The following is a 27931-nucleotide window of genomic DNA, read 5'->3' as shown; positions in this document are numbered from 1 at the left end:
GACTTGGTCATCCACATATAGCCGAAATCCAACATTTTCAAAATCTAGAGAAATTTTATAACTCTGAAACTTTTACTTGTAAAGATTGTATTCTTGGCAAAATGAAAAGATTATCATTTCAGAACAAAACTTTTATCTCTTCAAGACCACTTGAATTAGTACACTCGGATGTTTGGGGTCCTGCACTAGTAATTTCTAAATGAGAATTTGTCTATTATGTTATTTTTGTCGATGATTTTTTCTGGCATACATGGATTTACTTTCTTAAACATACGAAGTATTTTCATACTTTCAAACATTTCATAATATGGTTAAAAACAAATTTCAAAATAATATTACCATGTTTCACATAGATTCAGAGAGAGAATTTTTATCCACAGATTTTAAAAATTACCTTAACTTACATGGCATCACACATCAAAGGTCTTGTCCATACACACCTCAACAAAATGGGCTGGCAGAACATAAACATCGCCATATTATGGAAATCACTAGGACTTTATTAATAACAAACCAAGTCTCGAAAAAATTTTGGGCAGAAGCTGCCTTAACTGCACCCATATGATTAATAGGATGTCATCCTCTTCTTTGCAAAATATAACTCCAATTGAAAAACTTATGAATGTTTCTCCAGATTACTCTAAACTGAGAATATTTGGATGCAAGTGTTTTATATTTACGGACAAAAATGATAAACTTTTTCCTTGTGCATTTTCTTGTGCCTTTTTAGGATATGCTGAAAATAAAAAAGGTTATAGGTATTTTGACTTCAAGAATGATAGATTGTGTGTATCAAGAAATGTTTCCTTTCTAGAAAAAAATAGCTTCTTTGATTTTGAAAAACCAAAGGAAGTCATTGAGTACTCATTTTTGTTAGATCTGACATCAAAATCTAATGAATATGATCTTGACTATAACTTTGATAATGATCAAGGAATTATTGATCTTGATCATAATGTTGACGATGAAGAAGTTCATAGAGATACTAGTATACAATATTCGAGACAACGAGAGCCTAATCTTTCATGTGCACTTGAAAGATATTCTAACATTCCAACCAAACAGTCATCTCGAGTCTTGAGGACTCCAGGAAAATTTATGTCATACGAATCCTTCTCACCTAAATATAGAGCAGTTATTGCATTAATTTACTCATACGAGAAACCATTTGCATACTTTCAAGCAAAAAATGATGTCAAATGGATAAAAGCCATGCAAGCTGAGTTAGATGCACTCAAAAAGGCTTCTACATGGGACTATTCAAGACCTTCCTCCAAGAAAGAAACATATAGGATGTCGATGAGTTTATAAGGTTAAAAGCAAGAGTGATGGCACTCTTGAAAGATATAAAGCCCGATTAATAGCCAAAAGTTATGCTCAAGAATATGACATTTATTATGAAGAAACTTTTGCCCATGTTTCTCGTATGACAACAGCCAGAACCTTAATTGCCTTAGCCTCCATCAATAAATGATTCATCTTTCAAATGGATGTCAAAAATGCATTTCTAAATGGAAAACTAGTTGAAGAAATATATATGGAAGCCCCTTCAGGTCTCAGTATTCCTAACGGTAAAGCCTTTCGCTTAGAAAAATCTCTTTATGTACTTAATCAAGCACCAAAAGATTGGTATGATAGGTTTAGTCGTGTTATGCTTGATATTGATTTTCAATTCTATTTGACTGACACTGCTTTGTTTATTAAGAATTCTGATGCAAGAATTATTGTGCTTCTCTATATGAATGATATAATCATCACCGGAAGCGATAAACAAGGAGTTGAAAACATCAAAACACGTATTAAATCTCACTTTGAAATGATTGACTTAGGCTTATTGAGATATTTTTTAGGCATTGAAGTCACATTCTCGTAGAGGATATTTATTATCTCAAACTAAATTTTCTTTTCACTTTGTTTTCAAGTCTGACATTACCAATGATAAGAAAGTAGACACTCCAGAAGTTGTCAATATTAAAATAAAAATTGATGATGGAGAACTTCTTAAAGATCCTACTCCTTACAGATAGCTTGTCGGGGCACTTTCCTATCTATCCATTACTAGACCAGACATAGCGCATGTTGTTCACACAATAAGCCAATTTCAACATGCTCCCACCTCTATTCACATGGGAGCAGTCATGCGTATTATCAGATACACCCAGTTCTCTATTTGACGAGGACTTTTTTTGTCTTCTTCCTCCTTCCTTGATTTAATTGCATATAGTGATTGGGGAGGTGATCCGAATAACAAACACTCAATCACTATTTTTTGTGTTTTCTTAAGTGAATTCTTAATCTCGTGGAAGTGCAAAAAGCTACAAAAGGTCTCTTTATCATTCACCAAAATCGAGTACTAAGTCATAGCAACCACGACCATGGAAGTAGTTTGGCTCTAACGTCTGCTTGTTGACATGGGAGCTGAAGCAACAAAAGCTTCATGAATGTGCCGTGACAACCAGAGTGCGATTTACATTACAAGCAACAAAACATTCCACAAACGCACCAAACACATCGAAATGGATTGTCACTATGTCAGAGAGGAATATTTACATGGGACAATTGATCTGCCATATGTTACTTCAGAATATCAGTTAGCAGACTTCTTTACAAAGTCTCTCAATGCTCCTCGGTTTCACTTCCTTTTAGACAAACTTTTGCTCATTGTACCGTAAGTTTGAGGGAGAGTGTAAAAATATAAAAAATATATATAATTATAATATTTATATTATTATATATATATATATATATATTTATCTTATTCTTTTGTATATTTTTTATTTTATTTTAGCACTTTTTAGTGTCTAGTTCTAATAGAACTAAACATACCTTATCTAGTTAAGTTCTACTTGAAACTTAACTAAAAAGGTAACTGTTGAAATAGTCTAACGGTTACATTTTTAACCATTGAACTATTCTAACGGCTATAGTGAGAGCTCCTTAAGAGCTCTTCTCTTCTCCCCTCTTCCCACCCCTATATATATAGGGGTACAGCTCCTCTTGTAATGATATGAAAATGCTTCCTAAGCATTGTGAGTTTCCACTTCAATAAAGAATATATTTTATTTTGTTTTTTTGTGTTTTCCATTATACCCTTTTAAGGGTTATGCTTTAATGTCTTTTTAGACACTCTCTCTTGCAGATCTTAGTTCGTTTTTGGAAGATCCTCACTTCGTTTCAGTCCTAAATAGAGATGTTAATGAATTGAATATATCAGATATTGGATTTTTAATCTGTGTTGAGATAGCTGAATCTGATTAGAACTCCGATTTGGATTTGGTTTAGGATTTCATGATAGAATTCGAGGGACAACCAAATACGATTACATGTATGTTTTCAGATTCAGTATTAACTTTTTTTTTTTTTCATCTGAATCTGTATCTTAATCCGAGTCTGACTAGTTAATATCCAATTAATCGCCATTGACTAAATCCAATCCGAATCTGAACCGTTTACGTCCATAGTCCTAAAGCGCTTGATTTGAAGGGAAGGACACTAACAGGGTGCGTGAGAAAGCGAGCACCAAGTCCTGTTTGGTCAATGTAGACGTGTAAGAAAAAGTAACACTTTTTCCCAGGAAAAAGCATAAATGCCGTCAAAGAGAATTCTTTTACTAAAAAAAGGACATGGCATCTCTGTCAGTGTAAGTGACGCGGCAATTCCCTTTTGCCAAGTCTTGGAATAAATTACCTCATCTGGGTTATGACGACTTTGTGGAAAAGTGAGATTTACTCAGGCCCAATAAAAAAAACACAAACATAAAGTATTCACATTATATTAGGCGCTCTGGTTGGAAGTAGGGTGTCAATAGGTCGGGTTTGGTTCGAACCCAGGTGGAATCAGACTTGGATCAGATTTTCGAGTATGGTATTAGATGAGGACTCAGGTTTAATCGAGTTCTACTATAAGAGAAATCATATCCAGACCCGATACCCAAACCATACCCGGTAAAATAATAATTTTTATTATTTTTATATTGAAAAATTGTGTCTTAATTGAAACTCGAGTTTGGTATAAAATATCAAAAACTATACTCGGTTCCATATATTAATCAGACCTTTGGGTCCGGACCCGAGTCTTAATCGAGTCTTCTTATTTGTCACCATACCCAGACCCTATAGTGTTTGGTCATTTTGGATTTGGGTAAACCCGACCTATTGACACTCCTATTTGGAGGAGTGTGAGGGTGGGCATCAACCAACTCCCACCCATGTATGATTCTACTGGACAGGTTGTGTTTCTGTCAGCCCTGGCCCATCTAAAGTACACCCGCACCTAAACGCCTTTTGTGCCAAAGCAGAATTCGAAATTCTTTTTTTTTTTTTGAAAGGCAAGCTGAGATTAGGCAGACCCCTACCAGTTATACAATTATACCATTGAGTTTTGATCCTGCAAAGTCCCAACACAAGGTGACGTGCACTAGCTGATCCCCCCGTGGTCCAATTCAAAATTCTTAATTAGGCAGGGTGGGCCATGGGAAGACCACAGGCTGGGCCAGCCCATGGCTTGTCGATTAGGGGTGCAAACGGGTCGGACTTAGGCTGGATCTTACTGAATCTGAACTCAAATACCAAATATAAACAATAGATCCAAATTTGAATCCGGGTCTAAATCAGATCTGAGGAAGTAATGTTGAACCCTAATCCAAAATACATGAGAAGCCGATTGATCGATCTGGGTCCATTAAATCATTTTGGATCTATTTATTTTTTGTTTGGATATTTTTGGATGCTTTTAATATATATTTGAATCATTGTATCTGATCAACATTCTAAAGATAGGTTTTATCTTTTCAAAATATTATCTTAATAGGTAATTTTTTTATTAGAGTTTTAAAATCTTCTTTAAAAGGATGATGAATGTTGGGATTTAGAGTTGAGTTGAAATCTAAAATTGTAAATTAGATATTTTTAAATTAATCATAGTTTTTGATAGATTTTTCTATAAATTTGGTAACAGGTTTACATCAAAATAGACCAAAAACAAGCTATTTACAACCTGAATCCTAAAGTAATGTACATTCGGATCTTACTTAAAAGCTCCATATCTAAAAAAAAAAACATGTTGGGCTTGGATTAAATATCAGATATGACATTTTTTTTCCCGAGTGCGTGCCAGGTCAGACTGAGCTCGTACGGTAATCCGTTAGAGCTAGCTCTAATGCCATTCATCCATGCAATGAACGGCATCGATAGACTCTGTACCTTTTAGATGAGTCCCACATTTTTGTTTGGGGCCGTTGATGCCCTAGATAAACAGCATTTAAATGAGTCGCACATTTTTTTTTGAGCCGTTGATGCCCTAAATAAACAGCATCTAAAGTTTGCAAAACGTACGGCTAAAACAACAGTTCAACGTATGGTATTTGGGATGCCGTCCATCTCAAGGATGAACGACATCAGAGCGAGCGAGATCTGACCTGACGGATTATATACCCCCACTCTTTTCTTTCTAAAGCATAACGATGAAGGAAAGGAAAGGAAAGGATCTCACGCTTATCATGAAACCCCCCAAGATTTTTATTTTTAAATGTGTTTTATTTATATTTTCTTATAAAAATTATTTTTATATTTATTTTTTATTACCGAGATTTTGCTGAAAAGAATGCAAAATTTATGAAAATTTTCAAAATCTTCCGAGGTTTTTGACTGCCGATATTTTGCCGTGTTAAACTTTTGTCACTATGATCTCACGTCATGGTTTGTTTTTTTTTAAAGCAACATGGGGGTTAGGCAGACCCTCCACCAGTTACTATTCAACGTATCATGGTGTTGAACCTGCAACGTTCCACCACAAGGAACCCTGCACTGACAGAACCTACCCGTTGGTGAGCTTACGTCATGATGCCAGATGGCTGGATAGCAGCCAGCAAGGCTTATCGTTTCAAAACTCAACAATATTTCAAAACGTCATCGGATTCGGAGGTATAGTCGGTGGATCTCCCACGTCAGCATTTTTCCCGCCGACGTAACCGCACAGAAAAGCATCCAACCACATCGAAATTTCTCACCGTCTTCCTCGCGTTGCTCGGTGCTCCGTTACGCCACGTCACTTAGTTAGCGAAAATTCCCTTAACTCTAACGGCCCAATCCGGAGTCTTCTCCGTCCATCGATAAGGACGTTCCGTAACCTATGACGATACGGGCGTGTGGTCATGGCGAGGACGTTGCTGAACGTAATTACGTATCTACCCTTGCAGTTTATGATTTGTAACACTGATTCGCCACTTGAAATCGGATTGTGCATAGGTAGGGATGGCAGTGGACCGGTGGAAAACGAACCCCGCCCCCACTCCGTTTAGACCGGAGATGGTGGAAGGTTAAAATCAAAACCCTACGCTTTCTCTCCTCCCACCCCCATCCTCAATCCTCGTTAGTAAAAATAACTAAATCGAGGAGAAACGAGGCCCCACCCCCGTTTAGACCGAGAATGGAAGATATAAAATAAGGCTGGAGGTTAAAATCAAAACCCGTGCGAGGATGAAGGTGGAGATGGAGGGCAGAAATTTGAGACAGAGTAGGGTTGGAGACCTTGTCTCCGCCTCAGTCCACTGTCATCCCTGGTTGTGCGAAAATCGGTGGAGTTTTAGATTTTTCTCTTGCCTTTGCGGAAGGGGATGGGGATTGAGGTCTTTGTTTTCTGAGGTCCCAAACGGGACCAATTTTTCAGGTCAAAAGGTTTGCAGAAGCAAAGCTGATTCTGTTCCCATTTCGATCGTTCCTGTTAGTTAATGCCAATTTATGACCAACCAACGTTTAGCAAAAACAAGTTATTTCTTGATCATGCCACTCATAGAGCTATTCATTTGTTTCCATTATACCAAAGAGGAGATGATGATCTTATGACTGGAGAAACTAGTCCAGAAAAGATTTGTCCTCATGCACTGGAGATGTGCCATAGTCATTCACATCGATAAAGACAGAGATGATAGATAAAAGGAGATTAGTGGTAATAATAATCTGTCAAGAAAATATGGTGAGTTTGGTTGAAAGTAAGCATCTTTTTAAAAGACGTCGTCAATGCGAAACACTTGGCACGCGTTGACAGGGGGGGAAGGGGAGGGGGGCCCGTGTGCAATTTGGGCAGGTCAACTACCTACTGACAGATGTTACAACAACAACATCGACCGACTACAAGTACTGTCATCAACACAACAATATTAGACAATAAGCTTAGCCAAAGGTTATGCACTACCTTCTTTGACTGGGCAACCGAACTTGGAGCTCTGAGAATAAATCTTTCAATCAAATATGCAACCAAAAATTCCCTCCCTATGAAACTTTTATGCTTCTCAATGTCGTGGTTTACATCGTATTTTCGGAGATGGCTTAGTAAACAATCCACACATCTTTAGATGGTTGGAGGAAAATATCCTGACAATGAAAGAACGACTCATAACGTGCCCATGTATATTTTGAAAACCAATCTAGCCACTACCAACTACTTCAAGCACGGCTTTTTTGTGAGACTGTACAAAGGAGTGCCACAGCATCATCAGCTAAGACTGATTCAAGAAAAAATTGAGCCCTACTTCTCGCCAGTTGCCTGAGTTTCATAACATGGAACCACCGAAGCGTACTTGGCACTGGTTAATCACCTTCGGAAATGGTCAATGCTATCATCACTTTCTCTACTTAGAGTGCCCGCTAACACGTTTTATCTGTAGGGCTGCTCTAACCACATTTCCCCTAGTAATAATCCCAATCTGCACCACAGCAAAGCTAATCAGGAAAAACTTGTATAAAAAAGATCATGACGAGGAAGATTTAAGGAGAAATGCAACTGGCAGTTCTTACCAGCTTCCCAGCACTGTCCACCACAGGCAAGCGACGATACTTTGTTTCAAGCAGTAACCTAAAATCCAAAAGAACACTAACGTTTTAACTCCTTGAGCTGGCAGATGAATATCTAACTAGAACCAATAACCAGTCTCTTACATGATAATGGAGTGGTGCGCAAATAAGGTATCCCATCAAAATAAAACCGGAAATAGAAAAGAGATGACATGAATTAAATACCTTGCAGCATCTTCCAAGTTTGTTGTTTCCCGAACAACAAGTGGTGCAGGCGTCATCAGCTCACCAATAACCTTCCCATTGGTTTTGCTCAATAGTTTTTGCACATCATGGAAAGTCTGCGGTGTAAAAACAAGAATTGTTTAATAAATGGAAAATCCTTTACACAACTGCTAAATCGAGCTGAATTGTATATCCATTATAGAGGTGCATAAAGAAAAAGTTTACATCCATTATAAAGATTGCCAAAAACATTGATGCAACAACAGAAATTATTCCTACAAAGATGCAATAAACAGTAGCCTGATCTCATGCACCGGTAAGTACTTCCTAGACAGAAACAATGTGAGCATAAAGTTGTTGATCATGGTAAACTCAAACATAGTGCTGGAGTGTGAACCAACACTTGTCATTTCAGTTTGTGGTCCTTTTAGACCTATATCTCCACATGTTTTCTTTTCCTAACATTTTAGGAGTTTCCCTTTTGAACCCACCACCTTGAAATCACATAAACTAATTAACTAACAGAGCAGTAACAAAATGAGTCTACCAGTCCATGACGGTAAGTTCGATGGGCAGTGCTCGAGTGTGAACCGATATTATTACTGTTATGTTCAGTAGTTCTTGGTCTTTATGCATGCTCCAACAACAACAACAACTACTACTACGCCTTCATCCCAAAACAATTGGGGTCAGCGATATGAACCAAAAAAAAAAATCATTCTGGGTCTTCCACATGAATCCTTCTCCTCCAATCATTTCTATCAAATGCCATGTCCTCGGTGAGGTTCAAAGCATTCATAACCTTTCCTATCATCTCCATCCAAGTCTTCTTAGGCCTACCCCGACCTCTTTTAACTAATATATTTTCCCATTTCTCCATCCTTCTAACTGGAGCATCATTAGGCCTTCGCCGAATATGTCCAAACCACCGTAAACGATTCTCTCTCATCTTATTTTCAATGGATGCAACGCCTACTTTCTTACGTATCTCCTCGTTTTGAATCTTATCTTTTATTGTATTTCCACACATCCATCTAAGCATACGCATCTCAGCTACACTCACTTTTTGAATATGATGTCTCTTGGCAGCCCAACATTCCATACTTGTTTAATAGTATTTATCTTCCAGTTAACGTTGACCTCTGTTAATGTATTATTTCTTTGTTAAAATAGGATAACTACTCAATTCTTTCACCAGATTAATCGATTCACGTAACTTTTTGAGACTTTTCATCTCTTTTATGACACTTTTATCTTTTCTAAATCTTCTTCCGCATGAGATCTTCAAAAGCCAGTAAAGATCAACTATCACACTATAAACAGATTATAAGCACAGCACAGCAAAAACAAATATAATCAAAAGACATCACCATGCAAATATTCATATCAACCAGAACTCACACTGATGATAAATTCTGAAAGTAAAAGGCTACATGCTACACAATTATTTTAAATATCTAAGAAGAGAAAAATAGCTAACAAGAGGTAAGCCAGACTTAAAGAGATGAACATACTTTCCAACTGCTATTAACTTCAGGAAATAACTCAGATTTCCCACAACCTCCTGTTACCAGACAAAAAAGGGGAGTCAATACAAGGCATTTGAATAATAAAACACTATCTATTTTCTCACTGCCTAAAAAGTCAAAATGAACTTCCTCTTGTCCAAAGTTACATCTGCTTGAACAAAAAGACAAACTATATGCAACTATCAAGATAATTAATTACTTCAAAGTTCAAACCCCAACCACAATGCACAAAGTGGAAGCCCCCCCCAAAAAAAGTCTGGTGCATGTAACGCTTACCATTATAAAAGATCTACAGAACATTTATAACCAAAAAATATACTTAACCTATGGACTGTTCAATAGTAACAAGCATAAAAACCAGAAACATAGGTATCATCCAGTAAAATATGCCTGACGACCTGAACTGATACAACCACACTGAAAGAATGAATTCTTTCTATTCAATGTGGCTTAAGTTCATGGTGATATTGCTGTAATAATGTCACAGAGGATTGTAGAATTACAATAAAAATTGATGAAGGCGGTGATCATGGAAAAGGTTCAACACCATGGCATAGATGATAAGGCATGATAATGATGATATGATAATGGTGGTTTTTGCATGGGTGTGATATTATGGTGATGCTGAAGTCTTAGCAACAGCATAAAAATTATGAAAATGATGACAGGTAAGTTAGAACAGGTGCATATCAAGCACAGCAAAAATAGTTTTTTGAGAAGAAATTTAAGACAATTGCAATTTGCCAAAAGCCAGAAAGGCTCAAGGCACACATGTACAGCATATATCAACTGATAGACATGAAGCTCACTGAAGTTCTGATAGAAACCTGATACGGAATCCAATGCCAACAAGTCATAATCTGATACCACGCCAACCTGCAATAAGTCCCATTACAATTACTTCATGAAGAAATACATATGATTAATGATCAAAAGATATAGGAATTTAATGACTATCTACAACGTATAGAAGTCAATCAATCACTATGCTCCTGTGTGAAATGTGAGCAGTATTTAGAGAATTAGCAAACAAGGTTGGCTGACAGCCTACAACTTTACCCAATGCAACAAAAAATGATACGACATTTTTACAATGTTCTCATGCAGTCATGAATCATTTTTAACTAAATAATTAGCCATTATTTCTCTACAACTGAAATGACTTGACAAGGACCTAACTCCTAAGGCTTTTGGAGTTGGTGTCTTCAATCTGACCAACTAATGAATCCAATGGACTGGTACCAGCACATTCCTTGTAAATGACCACACAAATTTTCTGAAAAGTGTTAAGATACATGTACCATCTTCCTATGTAATTGTTTTTGTCTTGTACATACCAAAGTTCACCTAAGTGTAGGCATTTTCTTCCTTTTTATGTGTATTCTTGTACATTTAATTTGAGTTGTATTCAAAGTATACTTTAGATATACCTTTTATGTATTTTAGGATAGGCATACTCAAGGTATACTTATTAGGATAGGATAAGTATACTTATGTATACTTATAGGCTACTTTTAAGATTCTTTCATTTTTATTTTATTTATTTATTTTTATTTTTTTGTATTATAGGTAGCTAGTCCAACTAGCTGTTGGGGCTACTAGTGGTTAGGATGGTCTAATGGCTAGTCAAACTAGCCGTTAGACCATCCTAACGGCTAGTATTTTGGCTTGGCTATTTATATGAGGCATATGCCTCGTTGTGTCTCTTTGAGAGAGGATGGATGTATATATATATATATATATATATATATATATATATATATATAGTGTGTGTGTGTGTGTGTGTGTGTGTGTGTGTGTGTGTGTGTGTGTGTGTGTGTGTGTGTGCATGAGTATTGTAGTGAGGTCTTCTTGTATATTTTTGTATATATTTCTCATTAATAAAATATTTAATTTTTTGTCATGTTTTTCCTCATGGCTAAACATGGTTTATTCTATCTAGCCAAAAGCATTTTGATAATGCATTTGGATTTCATTTATGTTGTTATTTTTAGTGTTTCTTGTGTCTAGGGTTCCGTGCCATTTCGTGACAAAAAGTACCATGTTAGTGGATTGTTGCTCAACCATGTTTTCCCTGTTGGTCACAACTGGTTAAAATTTTCTGAAAAGTGTTAAGATACATGTACCATCTTCCTATGTAATTGTTTTTGTCTTGTACATACCAAAGTTCACCTAAGTGTAGGCATTTTCTTCCTTTTTATGTGTATTCTTGTACATTTAATTTGAGTTGTATTCAAAGTATACTTTAGATATACCTTTTATGTATTTTAGGATAGACATACTCAAGGTATACTTATTAGGATAGGATAAGTATACTTATGTATACTTATAGGCTACTTTTAAGATTCTTTCATTTTTTATTTTATTTATTTATTTTTATTTTTTTGTATTATAGGTAGCTAGTCCAACTAGCTGTTGGGGCTACTAGTGGTTAGGATGGTCTAATGGCTAGTCAAACTAGCCGTTAGACCATCCTAACGGCTAGTATTTTGGCTTGGCTATTTATATGAGGCATATGCCTCGTGTCTCTTTGAGAGAGGATGGATGTATATATATATATATATATAGTGTGTGTGTGTGTGTGTGTGTGTGTGCATGAGTATTGTAGTGAGGTCTTCTTGTATATTTTTGTATATATTTCTCATTAATAAAATATTTAATTTTTTGTCATGTTTTTCCTCATGGCTAAACATGGTTTGTTCTATCTAGCCAAAAGCATTTTGATAATGCATTTGGATTTCATTTATGTTGTTATTTTTAGTGTTTCTTGTGTCTAGGGTTCCGTGCCATTTCGTGACAAAAAGTACCATGTTAGTGGATTGTTGCTCAACCATGTTTTCCCTGTTGGTCACAACTGGTTAAAATGAATCCACACTAGAACACTAGTTTGATACACAAAGTCAACCAACTCAGATTCTTTAGACAATGAGAGCAACCATTCAAAATCAAACTATAATATCAAGTACGAGCAAAGTTTATCAATGGAATAACATGCAAGGGGCTTGAATGCAGCATGATTTTGTTAACCAACTAGAAACTCGATAAATAGTATTATGAAAACTTGCAACCTATCTAAAAATAAATGCAACTAAATTTAACTGCATGAACCTGCCAAGCAACATAAGCTCCGTTTTACATAAATTATGGATCATATTCTAACACAAACAATATTTTTAACAAGTGATTGGGTCAAAAATGTTCTTTTACTAAATATAATACACAGTAAAGGCTGTTTTTAGTCAACAAAGCATGGCTACTTAACCTTTCTGGCCTTTGGTTTTTCTTTTTTCTTACTTTTTTCAAGTTCTCAACATCACAATTAGACTAGTGCATAGAATAACCAAGCCTGACATGAATGATGAGATAAAATTGGAGAAAGCATGAAACAAAAAAAATACAATGTGGTCTTTAGAACCATTTAAAGCATAGTTGCCTATTCTAGATTATTAACCTATTAATCTAAACTTCAAAGATTGTATGCTGCCACAGTGGTTGAATCTGCCACTATAGCTTAATGAATTTTTTTTATTATGTACAGGAAGAGTGCACAAAATATTCAGAAATGAAGGTCCTAAGTTCCTAACATTATTAAACCAAAAACAGGCTGTTACCCCAGTTTTTCTTTTAAAAAAAAAGAAGTAATATAAAAGATCTACATGAAGGAAAGGTGGGAAGAGTCAGTCTCAACTATCAAGACAACCCAATTTATTGGGGGTCAAAAGCAATAGATGAAACTATACATGAAGAAAAGACAAACACACATAGTTTGAACCTTCTCAAACATACGGACCAACACACTACTTTCATGAGCATCCGATCAACCCATTAATCAAATGAAAAATAGATTACAAGCAAAGAATAACTTTACCAATTTCCAATCATCATCAATCACAGGAAAGCCAGTAATCCGGTTCTCCACGAGAATCTTCAATGCTGTTGATACCAAGATAAACCAAATCAGGATAACTGTAATTACTTCAAATGCAAGAAATATCTTTATGTGTAAGATCTTACCCTCATTGACAGTGGTGGTAGGTTTAACCACATGAAGATTCTCTGACTTAGTCATAAAATCCCCAACAGTATAAACCCCATTCCTTGACTGTAAATAGAAATACAGAAATGAGAATCTTCAAGTATGACCAAACTAATCCAAATAACGAACCATCCAAAAAAGGTGATAAACAACCTATTGCTTGCATTTTTTCCTTCATATAATACCAAAAGCATGAAATTTGAATTGCCAAATAAAGTAAACAAAATCGCAACAAAGTTCTTACAAAAGTAGTCTCCATGATTAATGAACAAACTTTAACAATAATGTGATTCACACATGAACTGCCATAACTCTGATACAAGCAGCAAAATACATGTGTATGATAGCCTACAAACATGCATCTATGACAACGAACATGCACTTAACCAAGCAATCCATGTCGTCAAGTATTAACAATCAACGATACCAACATTGGACATACCAGACTAGTTTGCAGACAAGCTCAAACATGTCTCAGACATAGTCAATCCCATGACAATGACACCATCCTCTTTTTCTCTTTCAATGCTCTTAGGTTTCTTGTCATTGCCATGGCTTTGTTGTATTTCTTGATATTCTTGAATCCTTGATTTGGTAGCTTGTACTTGTTGAATATGCTTGGAGCCTTGCAAAACCCCATATATATAGGAAAAGTGGTAGTTGCCTAACACTTTTTCAGCCTACCGACAGCCTACCACCAGTGAATAGGGGTTTTCGGGTTGTTTTTCGCAAATCTGACCATGCAGATGTGTTCCGCATGGTCGATTTGCTAGGAAATGACACTTGGATAATGATTTTTTGATAAAAAAAAGATGACTTTTAAGCATTGAATATTTTCAAAAACTTTAGACCGTTGATTTTTAAATCCAATAAAAACCTAACTGTGTGCCGGAATCGGACGATCCAAGAGTTGATTCCTATAAAATCAAGCATGTAGATCACATTTGTATAGTCAGATTTTAGAAAAAACAGAAAAAAACCTTTCAAAGTCCAGTAGGCTGGCGGTAGGCTCGAAAAGTGTTAGGCAGCTACCGCCTACTATATATATAATTATAGGTTGATATTTATTTTATTATCTACTTCTATATATAGATCATCATTCCTTATCTGGAAAGATATGCACCCATGAAAGAGGAATTAAGTGGAACAGAATTGATCGAGTAGTAGAGTCATGGAAACACAATTAATTAAGTTATATAACATGTCCCATGTCCTACATTCCATAAGATTGTTGTATCTGTGTCCCATATCTATTCCATAATTGTTCCTTGCTTCCATATCCACATAAGAAACACATGTTTCACAGCTGGTTCAGGAAAATGTAGAAACCTTGTATGGTAAAATTTGACAAATTCAATTGAAAGCAATCTGGCACCAACCAGTGGCAAGATCGAATACTCCAAATTCATGTTTCTGCACAACATTCCTTAACCGTATCCTGCACAGTAGAGATCTAAAAATAGAAAATCCTAGGATTATCTAGGTATATGCCTAGGAATCTGGACAGTATTTCCTCAGGTAGACCACTGACATATGGCTGACTGCAACTACTTATGACCAAAAGTGAAGAAGACAGACCTAGACCAGATGGAAAGTTTAGCATTAACAGTTGGATCACCTTGACATCAAACCTTACTCGCTATACCATGAAAACTAGGGATGCAAATGGGTCGGATCCAGGATAGAAGTTTTGCAATTTTTGGCTGTGCCGGATTCGATTCCTATCCAAATCCCCATGTATTTAGTTTTTCCTGATCCGAACCGTTTGCATCCCTAATGAAAACTTCCAATAGCAATGCTTGATCAGCCATGCATGTGCATCCACATTATTGTGATCTTCAATACCCGTGAATTTATATCCATGCATAAGTCAGGGAAAAAATTGGTCTCATGCACACATGCAACCTAGCTTAAAACAACCACAAATATCGCTAATATGTTGAAAACACTGTGATTCACATTATTTTCAAGAGACTATATTATACCCAAAAAATGAAAAAAAATGAGAATATCCTATTTTGCAAATATCACGTTTTTACCTAACATGAATACCACAAAAACAATTTTCGCCTTGTTTTTTACATTATTCATATTTTATTTTATTTTTTGTGTATTTTATACTTTATATATCAATATTTTACCGAGAAAAACACCTTTTCTTTCAAAATATCATGAGATTTTCCCTTGCTGATATTTTCCTGGGAGCTAGACTTGTGACCATGGTTTAAACTTCAAAACACCCCAACCAGTTCAGGACAAAGAAAGAAGGAAACAGAGATTTGGTCCACCAACCACACACATTGATCAAAGATATTAGACAGTAATTTCACATCAAGAACTATTTGAAGGGATCCAGAGATCCTTCCTTGTAATTTACAACTATGGAGATACATCTAAAACTAAGTAATCCTTCTGTGTCAGTCGCTTGGTGCAGTAATCAGAAACTCCATTAGTTGAAAATTTCATGCCATTAGCAATATGTCATTTAAAAATTTGTCCTTTCCCCTTGACCCTTCAAAGTGGTTTTTTATCTGATGTCACTACAGGTTCCAGTGAAACTCTCTATCCAGACAACAGTTTCCAATCTCAAACTGGCTTGATTCATTGATAGAAGCCTAACAAGGAAATTCTTTCAGGAAAGCAAGGTGAATAGTAAAGCGCAATGAAAAGCTTTGCTCTATCTCTGTAAGTTGAGTGCTCCACTCAATGATCTGTTTCAGAACCGCTTCCACCACTCCATTAACAGACTTGACTAAACTCGGAACAGAAACGCCTTTTCCTGAACACATTTTCCTCACTCTCATCTTTTTCCCATTTGTTATTATATTTTTATTAGTTAGTTACAAAAAGTTTAACCTTATTTCAGTGTGAAGAATATGGTAGTACCAACTGATTACCAGGTTGAGAGAAACATTATAACCATCAATAAGAAATATTATCAATTTCTTTTTTTATTTCCCCAGGAATGTGTCACCAGAGCTTTTAATTAAGGAAGTTAGAGGTGTTATCGTAAATACTTGAGGATAAGCAAGGTTACAAGATACAACCAAAAAGGGCGCATCCAACAACAGCCTCATTCCGTAGGATCAGCATGCATAATCACGAAGTAAAACACAGAATGATGCTAAACTCTTGCAGGATGACAGGACACTATCATTATCAAGAGCCACCGATGGCAGAAGCACAAAGACCAACGAACCAACCCTTAGTCTACCCACTCAGTCCCCTGTGAGAATAACTAAATGCTCATGCTTGCTCTGAATGGATTGAGCATTAGGTTTCTCTCGATATTTATGGAACTTTGCAGCTATTGTGAGGCCTAATTTCCCAATCTAAGGAACCGTCTGCTTGAATCATTAAAGAAAATGCTGATTCTTTACGACAAAATGTGTGTTGAAATCCTTCAGTGAGAAACTGTGGGGGTGGGAAATAGGCTAGAATTCAAAGCGTAAAGAAAAAAATACAGTACATGAAACAAAGCACCCATTATCTAAGGATCGATGCTATGAAACATGGTCAACGCACTTCATCCGAAGTCTAGCATTAGCAATTCAAACACTTCAATCAGCTACATAACTAAACCAAAACAATGCAGAAAACAGAAATCCCCAGAAATCCCCACTTTGAATAATTCGCATAAATCACTATGTCGATCACATCAGCATCAAACCCTAGCATATAGTTAACCACGCAATTCATCACAAAAAATAAATAGCCACGTAAATCCACGAACACGGAAAGATCAGAGCCATCCCAATCAACCGAAATCATTTCTTCAAAACACGTCAATTATAGATAAATAAACATCAGAATTACTGAGGAATCAAGAGAATTTCCCCGACACGAATCACACAGAAAACAATCGAAAACTAATGATATCATAAAAAACAAGAAAGAATCGAAAGAAAGAGAGCAAAGATAAAACAAAGGGATCGACTCACTCCAGCCGAATTGGCCATCAAGGAGCTACTCCGAACGACAACGGTAGGAATCCTGGAGGCAATGATCACCGGGACGCGCTCGAACGATTCGAGAGGCGCAGAGATCGCCGCTCTGGTCAACCTCAGAGACCTCTTTCCAGCAGAAGACGAAGAAGAAGAGGGCGAAGGAGAAGAATAAACAAAGGAAGGAAACGCACAATAAGAAGAAGAAGAAGAAGGAGCGCAAAAGAGAGCCCTAACGAGCACGTCCGATAGAATCATAGAGGCCATCTCTCTCTCTCTCTCTCTCTCTCTCTCTTCTCTCTCTCTCTCTGAGAAACCAAAGAGGATGATAGAAAGTAGAAGAAAGAAAGCCCGCGAGGAAATGAAGAGGAGGAAGAAGGGTTTTTATAGTTAGTTTTTTTCAAAATTGAGGGAAAAGGCTTCTTTTCTGAAAGACTTATATACCCTCTCTAGATATTATTATCAGTCGAAGGTACTGTTACTTGGTGGGAGACGGTTGTAAATTTCAGCTTTGTGAGGAGGTGACTTTTGTATTTTGCCCTTTTTGTTGAGGGAAAAAAGTCAAGAGTCAATGGTCAGAGATCAAGTCCGAGTTGGCGCAGGATGTTGAGAGCCATACGGCACTGTTTAGGTCCTATGGCTGTGTTCCCAATAGTAGCGGTAGGCCCGAACACGCCTGGTTGTTGGTTGTGGACCGACACACGGTAGGAGGATTCTTGGAACCTCAATGTGTGAAACCACGTTTCTCATGCATCGTTTGAAAAGTATGTTTTCTTGAGCGTGTTTGCAATGCCACGTAAATGTTGGACTTTCTCGAGATTTTGTGATTGTCCACACTTTCTCTAGATAGTGAAACATGAGAAAAAGTATAAATTGTGATTGCTAGATTCATTGGTTTTTTCTTTTTTCTTTTGCCTTGAATCTTGAGAAAGTGACCCGCAATCACGGTTTCAACTTTTTTGGTTGTGATTATTTATTCTCACCATCGACAGAAAGAGAACGTGATGAAAATGATTTTTCTTGACATTGAAAAAGTCATTTTTATTAATGCGACTACGTCTATGATCCTGAGGTAGTTTCTCGGAGTAAAAATAAAAAAAATAAAAATTTGAAACAACAATAAGAGCATGTTTGGAAGCGAGAAAACTCTCATAGAAAAACTAAGTTTTTTCTATGAAAAGTTTTGATACTATAAGTTTTTCAAAAAAAAAATGTGCTTGTTTGCATAGCATGAGAAAAACGGACTCAAAATCAAAGAAATTTTTTTGCTTGTTTGTTTGTGCACTAAACATTTTTTATCCTAGCTAACAAATGGTAGTTCTTCTCGGGTTGGTTGGTTGGATCACACTATCATAATTGAGCTTCTCTGGTTCAAATCCCATGAGGGCAATCCTGCAGTATGTCTATCAAGAAAACCAAAAAGAATAAATACAGGCTGCCTGTTGCACTTGGAAGCCTGCATTTGCATATGACGAATGACGACTAAGCTAAGTTCAACCTTCGAATTAATGTGTAGTGTCTTGTGTTGAACATGCAAATAATCAGGAACCCTGCTACGTGCAAAACCAGCAAAATAAGGAAAGAGAAGCATCACACACAACTCTATCACCCATCATCAAAAAATGCACCCCACCAACCAAGTGAAAGAAAAATGGCAAAAAAATGCAATTCATCCAATAACAGGTAAGTAGTTCAAACATTAAAAACAAAATCATACAAACTTAAACTATAAAAATGTAACCTTCATAGTCTTATTATTACAATTATAGTTTCTCATAAGTGTTTTCCTTATAAATAAAGTAAATGTAAGATGAATTCTCTCCAAAGCATGTTTGCAATTCATAAATAAAGAACTTTATTGCTTCTTCACTCGGAACTTCGACAAATGACTTCAGTTTCTTCATCAAGACGACCACTTAGGTTTCTTATGACATCATCTAGTTCAAATTATTCAACATTTGGATTTTGGTCAAGAATAAAATTATGAAGCATGCATGCTACAAGTACTATATTTACTTGTGTCTCATACTTGTATTGTTGAGGTGTTTTAAGCATAGGAAAATGATCTTTCGATAAACCAAATGTGTGCTCAACAACATTCCCCAATGACACATGTTGATAATTGAATATTTTTTCTTTTTGGGTGGATGAGCTCAGGATTTGCGTATTCTTGCAAATGATATCAGGTTTTTCTAAACAATGTTAGGAATCTAGTCATATTGGGATAACCTGCATCTATAAAGTAGTACTTTCTTATACATATGAAAATATATAAAAGAACATGTCAATATACCGATGAGAACATATAACAAAACTTTTTTCAAATTTGAAGTTGATTCACCTTGAGGTACTTGCAGGGGGGTCACATCTTCTATCAAGTGCATCATACAAACTTCTTGAATCAGATGTTGAACTCTCCCATCCAGACAATACATAGTGAAAATTTAGATCAAAACCTAATACTGACATCACATTTTATGTGAGTTGATTCTTTCGAGTATAAAATCATGTTTGTTCTTTTATTGGTACGTGAGTCACGTCAATGATACTAATGCAATCCTGCAAAACAAGAATATTATTTTAGACCTATAATTATTATGAATTAAGATATCGAAAAAAATTATGAATTATACATAAAATTTGTTTATGTTGAAATATGAGTAGAACCAAGGGTCACCACTTTTTTTAGTGGAATTTTAGTGCTTGGCATTTGAATATACTCTGATCGATCGAAGTGCACAAATTGCATCTAATACTTCATAAAAATATCTGCTAATATCTTCACGAGAATGTTGAAATACATATTGAATATATCAATTGCATTCATTATGTCTCGATGTTAACAAGAAAATGGTAACTTGTTCTTCAACTATTACATATCGTATAACAAACCCTTTGTTCGCAATATATTATATAATTCTTGAAATATCTTTGGATCCATGCATAGTAAATTAAAGCAATTTGGATGATATATAACAAGTCTTACAACATCCACTCCCTTATGAATGGAATCATGAACAATATTTTTCATATAATTTGTTTGAAATTAGCTCACAAAAAGAAGTATCATAATCCATAGTAACAATACAAGTATAATGTCTTCATCTTCATGTCTCATTTTTTTCTAATGAGAGAAAATATAATTGTTCATCAAACATAAAATAAATCAAGTTCTCGTGATGGAAAAAGAGCGTACACATACATTTTAAATATTATAGCAAAAAAAGTATGTATAAATTGTATTGCATTAATCATGACATATACATAATATGAGTCATAAAAAACTTAGGCATATAAAAAAATATACGATAAATATTTTCATTCCCACCTTAGACAAAATAAAAAAAGGAGGAACAACTGAAAGCTAATACAAAATGAGGGGAAGTGCCTTCCATCACACAAAATATATAAAAATGTTTTTCTTGCCCACCCTAGCTAATATTAAAAAAAAAGACAAAATTTAAAGATAAGTTCTTTCATCTTTGTCACTAGGTACAAAATGAGGATAATGCCTTCTAACTCATTTAAGCAATAAGTTCACTGGCCTAACTCGTTAAACAACCAAAAGAACATTTGCTCTTCTTTCATGGCAAGAAAAGCATGAACATTCCCTTCATTTTTAAATAATCTAACTGCATTGCAAAAGGTTACATCATCAAAGCTCATAATTTCTAAAATTTCAATGCATTTATCCATCTTTTTTGTCATTCGCTAATTGTCACACAACTTCACCAACATTGTTGACTGCATCTATAATGAAATCTTCAAAAAAAAAAAATCACTTTTGTCCCTCAACCCTCACATTCTTCTCAAGAATATCAAAATTAGATGGTATAGCAGTATGAATTGTTGCCCTAAAAGATAAGAAAACAAATTCATCATATGGTTCAAATGTGATAGAAATATCTTGTTCTACTTGCTCTTGAAATGGATTTGATGATGGTGAAACTTTATGAGTACGCACCATAAAATATTGGGACCCCCTTCACAGATGAAGTACCAAAACAAAGAGCTAAATCCTCGAAATCAACAAATGATGCATATCTAAACTTCTTATGCTTGGGATATGCCTATATGCAAGTGCAACAAATCTATTAGTCAACAAAACAATAAATTAAGACAATATAAACCAAAAATACATTTATTTTTTCATTGCTTACCATCACATATTCAGTCCATACATGATCAGTAACTTCAATTTGCTTTGTGTCAGAGTATATAAACACACCACTCAAGCTTATAATCTGATGCATAATCTTGTAGTTGGCCTTCAAAGTCTTCAACCTATCTCTTATGCTATCTTTGTTGTACTTGGTACAAAAAATTGCTATCAATTGGTTTTCCATATCAGTATACTCTATGGTTGTGAATCTATTGGATGTCTTATTTCCATTAGATACTTTATCTTTCTTTGCTTGAATAAGAATACTTTACTTCACATAATGTTCTCTTTTTTTAGAGCATTGAAACTCCTCTTGTATCTCACGTATGTGTTTGTCAATGTTAAATGCATCTTCAGCCATACCTAATTTCACATTTATAATATAAAAATATATGAATAAACATGAGAAAAATAATCATAACAAAAATATATGACAATTGCATTGCTAATTGATAGGGAAACTAAAGAGATAAGTGACACCAAGGCATGGTTCAATAATTTTCCTGGAAACTGGAAAAAGAAATGGTAGCAAGACTACGAACTCTTTAAGTACACAAAGGCATAAAATCAACGAATGAGTGATAAAGAAAAACACTCGATCTAAATCACAAGTACAAGCCAGGATATGTGGCTAACTTTGTGCAGTTTCCTGCCAAGAATAATAGATCCCTGTAGAAAATTTTTCCAAGGGATACTATTCTCATAATCTGATTTCCAAAAAATAAACAGACTTATGAACTAATAAAAATTTTGAAGTTGAAATTAGGCCCCTGTGAAAAGCTGGATCAAGCACCATGGGGACCTAACCCTGCGTCTTGTATGTCAAATTAATATTCAGAGACAGATCGACTCTCATCTGTAATTACCCAAAACAAGTCCCAACCATAAACCCGACAAACAGTCAGAAACAAAGCAACATCCAAACAAGAATACCCAACAAGAACTGAAATTTCATTGAACTTTACACATTAGGTTTCAACGAATGTCACAAATCTCAGTATTAGGACAATACAAGTATACAACTAATTTTGAAAAGACCCTAGATCTTAGGGTTTAAGCAAAATCTAGCAAATAAAGAAAAAATAAAAGATGAAATAGAGATACTATGGTTTTCACTTATCTGAGACGATCCTTCCTCACATATCGCAGATGATCTTTCCTCGCATATGTTTGCGTGCCCTAAAAGTTAGGTAGGTGCCTTGTGACTTCCACTTTCCTTTGGCAGGCAGTAATCATTATGCAAGGAGGCCGTGTAAGAAGGAGGCAAATCATTATTCTGGTCTCATCTTATTGTTTGGTTTAATTAAGTTGGTGGTCACGTGGTAATTGCACATAGTTGTAACCTTGAGACCCTCAAATTCATGATAAAACTACTGTTAAAAGCGTGATACGAGGCCCACAATAAGTATCCCACGAGGGCTCCACAGTTATCATTGTCACAAAAAGATGACAAAACATCATTAGTTCGAAACCTACGAGGGGCATCCCTCACCACCAAAGGTCGAAACTGTATGTACTTTTCAGTGGGCAAAAGGGGGTTTCACCAACCGGAGGCTTCCCGGTAGATGACGGAGAGTCTTTAAGTTGGCCTAACCAAAAAGACAAAACAAGTTAACCCATTATACCTTTTTTTTGGCAAGCCTGAAAGTGATGGTTTTGCCTTCAGCTATCAAAGAAATGACAAAGGGAAATATGATACATCATTCAGGAATTGAGAACAAGTGCAATGTGCAATCACACTCTAAGTGTGCTGCCACACCTGATCACCCAGCATCTTTAGGATGCAGTCTCAGATACAGCTTGTCAGCTGTGGGGCTCAACGATAGATGGTGGGTGATCAGGTGCAGCAGCACACTAAAAGTGTGATCACAATACAACCTATCAACTGTAGAGCGCAACAAGATGGTGGGTAATCAGAGTTCAGGGAGCAACAACTGGGTGATCAGGCACAACAGTATATTAAAAGTGTGCAATCACATTGCACTTGATCCTCCTTCCTATTGTAGATGACAATGTTGGGATAAGCCACCATTTTTTGTAACTTTCTTTTTTAGTGTTCCATCCGATAAGCATACAGGGAGAGAACGGTTACGCTAACCGTTCCTTTGCTACAGCTACAAAAAGGTATCCATGAGCGACCCTGCATAAGAGAAAATACAAAAAAATCACAAAGAAGGGTTAACGAAACATACCTTTTCTGAGCTTTTTCTAAAAAGAAGGGAAGAGGGATCCTGCTCACTGACTGCTGAAGGAGCCTACGTTCATTGAAGGGCTGCAGTCCGGCTGAGGAGCGAATCTTACCCTGTTTCAGCTATCAGCGCCAACCACCATCACCGTTGTCGGTTCTCAATGGCTTCTTCAGGTACACCGCCTTCTCTGTTTTGTTGTGCGCAGGTCCCATGTTTCCCAACGTTAGGTTATGGGCCCACACCCCGCATTCATTGTGGGCTCGATGACGTTTTTCGGTGACTGTCGCCATGAGGCGATAGAGCTTTTACTGTAGAACAACATCGCCATGGGGCGATGTTGAGGTGATGGCAGTCGAGAGCAGGTCTCCCATGTCACCGGTAGTCGGCGACTGACGCAGTGAGGAGACAGTAAAAAAAAAACATCAGGGTTTTTACCTGTGGCCGTTGGGCTGTAGGAGCTTCAGCAAGCGCTGGGGGTTGCCACGAATCGTCGCTGAAAATGGGGGGTTTTGTTTTCGCCGGATCGTCGACATCTTTTCAGCGACATGCAACATAGGGTTTAAAAACCCCTTTTCCCCTGTTTTCTAGTGGAGCTTTACTCACTGTCATCTGCAAAATGCCGATGGGTGCATCGTCGGGAAGAGGCAACCTTCGTCGGCCGCTTCACCGCCTCTGTGGTTCGTCTGGCGTCACACAACATTCAGGGTGATAAAATCTCCTTCACAGCATCCCCTCTACTGTTGGGCGAGGTGGTGAATACATCGTCAAAGGTCGTCGGGGTCGGTGCCATTTCTCCGTTGTGAGCCTGCCAGCGACGTGGGTCACCGGCAGGCGACATCGATTATCAGCAAGCCGAGAGGGTAAACCTGCTTTTTCAGTTTTTACAAAAAACAGAAACCCTCAGGTTTTCTATTTTTTCTGATTTTAACCAAGGATTTGGATCGGGATCGGGTACGGGTTTGATTCGGTTAAAACTGGATCCAGCTAAAATTGGGTCGGTCCCAGATCTAGTTTATTTCAGTTCAGACTCGGATCCAATTAATTGGGTTTGACCCAGATCCGATTAATATCGGGTCTGACCTGGATCCGGTTAATACCGGGTCTGACACGAATCCAGTTTGGTAACCGAGTCAAGACCTGGATCTAGTTTGGTAACCGGGTCAAGACCCAGATCTGGTTAATACCGGGTCTGACCCGGATCCAGTTATAACCGGGTCAGATCCGAATCAAGTTATAATTGGATCAAACCCGGATCTAGTAAGGGCCCAGGCACTATTTGGCTTGAACCACATCAGAGACTGATTCAGCCCCTCACATGACCAATTCGAAGCCATTTTGACCAGTTCCTTTCAATTTCTCACTGGTTCCGAGATGCTAAGACCATGTTTTCATAAATATAAGAAGATACAAGGATTTTGGCATACAGTTATAGGGTTTTAATGAACTTTTGTTCATTCTTGACATCGGTTCATAAGGTTCAGAACCAGTTTGGACCCTTGGGTTCGGGGCTGTTTCAGACCGGTTTAAAGTGCTTTCAGACCGGTTCTTGCTTGTGGACTTAGGGTTTTTCTCATTTAAGCTTGGCTTTTGTTATTGTTCATGCATTTATTTATAATTATGCATGCGTAAATGAATATATAACATTGGCATCAAGGATAGCTAGATGATTTAGTGTATTCACGTTACCAAAGTTACTGAATACACGTATGTTGTCAAATTTTTGTACTATCATATAGATTTAGCCAATATTACTGTTGTACTTAGATTCATGAAACAATAAATGACCCAAATATAGTTTTATCGCGTTTGGAATTTAGGTAGGGTAAAATGAGGCAAATGTATTGAGATACATTGCACATGTATATTCAAAGGTACCATATGTTGACGGTCTAGCTTCACATGAGCCTCAATTTTACCAATTATGGTTGATAGACGTAGTGATTACGCGTGTTGGAGCTCTTACCAAAGTAGGACTCTGATGACCCCCTACACTCACCTGAAAATAAGCATATTCAGGGCCTTTTATTTATTGTTTTTTTCATCAAGCTTGTCTCGTATATGTTTTCTTTTGATATGTGTCTTTTGTTATACAATTTTTAGTTCTGTGATTTTAGATGGTTCAAGTTTTATACATTTTCTTGATAAATCTAACTTTAGTGATTGGAAAGAAACTGTTCTTTTTATATTAGGGTATATGGATTTAGATCTGACCCTAAGGATAGATAAACCCGCTGCTCTCACTGATCAAAGCACTGTTGAGCAAAAGATTGCTTTTGAGAAGTGGGAGTGCTCGAATAGGCTTAGCCTGTTGCTTTTGCAATCTAAAGTGGCTAAGAATATTCGCAGTGTTATCCCACAATGCAGGACAATGAGAGAATTTCTAAGTGCTATTGAAGCATAATTTGTGAGTTCAAATAAGGCTAGAGTCAGTACCCTAATGTCAAAGCTTATAACTATGAAATATTCTGGAGGAGGTAATATTCACCAGCACATTTTAGAAATGAAGAAGATAGTGTCTCAGCTGAATGACATGAAGTTGACCATTTCTGATTCTTTTCTAGTGTATTTGATTATAGCATCATTACCTTTGAAGTATGGACCTTTCAAAATCTCTTACAACACACATAATGATGAATGGATATTCAATGAACTTATGTCCAAGTGTGTTGAAGAGGAAGAGAGATTGAAACGAGAGAAAATGCAAAGTGCACATATGGCTTTTTATGGCTCCAAGGTAGGACCAAAGAAGAATGCATTCAAGAAAGATGCTAGGAAGGAACCAACAAAGGATAAGACATTCCAAGACAAGCAATCTGACTCTGCTCCCATAAAGTGCTTTTTATACAAAAAGAATGGACACAGGAAGGCAGATTGCATAAACTAAAAGAAGTGGTTGAAAAAAAAAGTATTTTGTCATTTGTTTATCATGAATGTAATTTATTACAAATTTCTAAAAATAACTAGTGGATTGACTTTGGTGCTACTGTTCATGTTTCCAACTATCTACAATCGTTACTAAACAGAAGGAAACCAACATTGCATGAGAAGAGCATCTATTCGGAGAATAAGATGTGTTTGCATGTGAAGGGTGTTGGGACCTGCAGGATCACTTTAAATACAAGCATAGATTTGGATCTTCATGATGTCTTTTATGTTCCATCATATAGTATAAACATAATTTCAATTTCAATACTGGATAAATTTGAATATTGCTTTAAATTTGAAAATTCTAAGTTATTCATATACAAAAATTCTATTGAAATTGGTTCTGCATTAGTTTATGATGGTTTGTATAAATTAAACGTGAAGATCTAATCCCAAGAGTCTTTGACTTCTGAATACACATTGGTTGAGAATAAATGTAGCATGATTAATGATAAATCCTACATGCTTTGGCATCGAAGGTTGGGTCATATCTCTGAAAAAAGAATAAAGAGACTCCTAAATAAAAGGATATTGAAATCTCTAGATTTTACCGACAATGACCCCTGTGTCGATTGCATAAAGGCTAAGCATACAAACACATATAAAGAGGGTGTCAAATGCAGTAGTGAGATATTGAAGATAGTCCATACGGATGTATGCGGACTGTTTACCCCCTGTTACACAGACGAGTAATATTTTGTCACCTTTATTGATGACTATTTATGGCATATGTATCTCTACTTGATTTTCGAAAAATCTGATATTTTTCAGATGTTTAAAAAATTTAAGAAAGAAGTAAAGAAACAAACCGATAAAGTGATTAAAATAGTTAGGTCTGATAGAGGTGACAAATATTATGGTAGATTTATTGAGATGGGAAAAAGAGAAGGACTATTAGCGTGATTTCTCAAAGTGAAAGGCATTGTGTCTCAATATACCATGTCTGGTAGTGCCTACCAGAATGGTATAGCTAAAAGGAGAAATCGTACGCTTAAAAAAATGGTCAGCGCTATGTTGAATTATTCAATACTTCTCATGAAGTTGTGGGGTGAAGCCTTAAGGACTGTTGTGTATATTTTGAATAAGGTTCCTACGAAATCTGTACCTAAAACTCTCTACAAGTTGTGGATA

The 27931-nt window shown here is 36.3% G+C and overlaps 1 protein-coding gene across 1 annotated transcript; it reads right to left on the bottom strand.

The window, feature by feature from the left end:
* Positions 1 to 7105: 7105 nt before the first annotated feature.
* On the bottom strand, positions 7106 to 17807 carry LOC149838554 (CBS domain-containing protein CBSX1, chloroplastic-like). The gene is made up of 8 exons (XM_090006662.1): positions 17522 to 17807; positions 13559 to 13646; positions 13413 to 13477; positions 10372 to 10420; positions 9530 to 9579; positions 8016 to 8131; positions 7794 to 7851; positions 7106 to 7702 (listed from the first exon to the last, which is right to left on the bottom strand). Exons 1-8 carry the CDS (start codon positions 17789 to 17791, stop codon positions 7628 to 7630), a joined length of 771 nt encoding a protein of 256 aa, XP_089862788.1. The 5' UTR covers positions 17792 to 17807; the 3' UTR covers positions 7106 to 7627.
* Between the last annotated feature and the right edge of the window lie 10124 nt (positions 17808 to 27931).

Source organism: Nuphar pumila, chromosome 5 (genome assembly GCF_984573655.1).
Source record: "Nuphar pumila chromosome 5, dmNupPumi1.hap1.1, whole genome shotgun sequence".
NCBI classification, from domain to species: Eukaryota; Viridiplantae; Streptophyta; class Magnoliopsida; order Nymphaeales; family Nymphaeaceae; genus Nuphar; species Nuphar pumila.
Note: the sequence above shows the minus strand (reverse complement) of the source record. Positions and strands in the feature narration are given on the sequence as shown.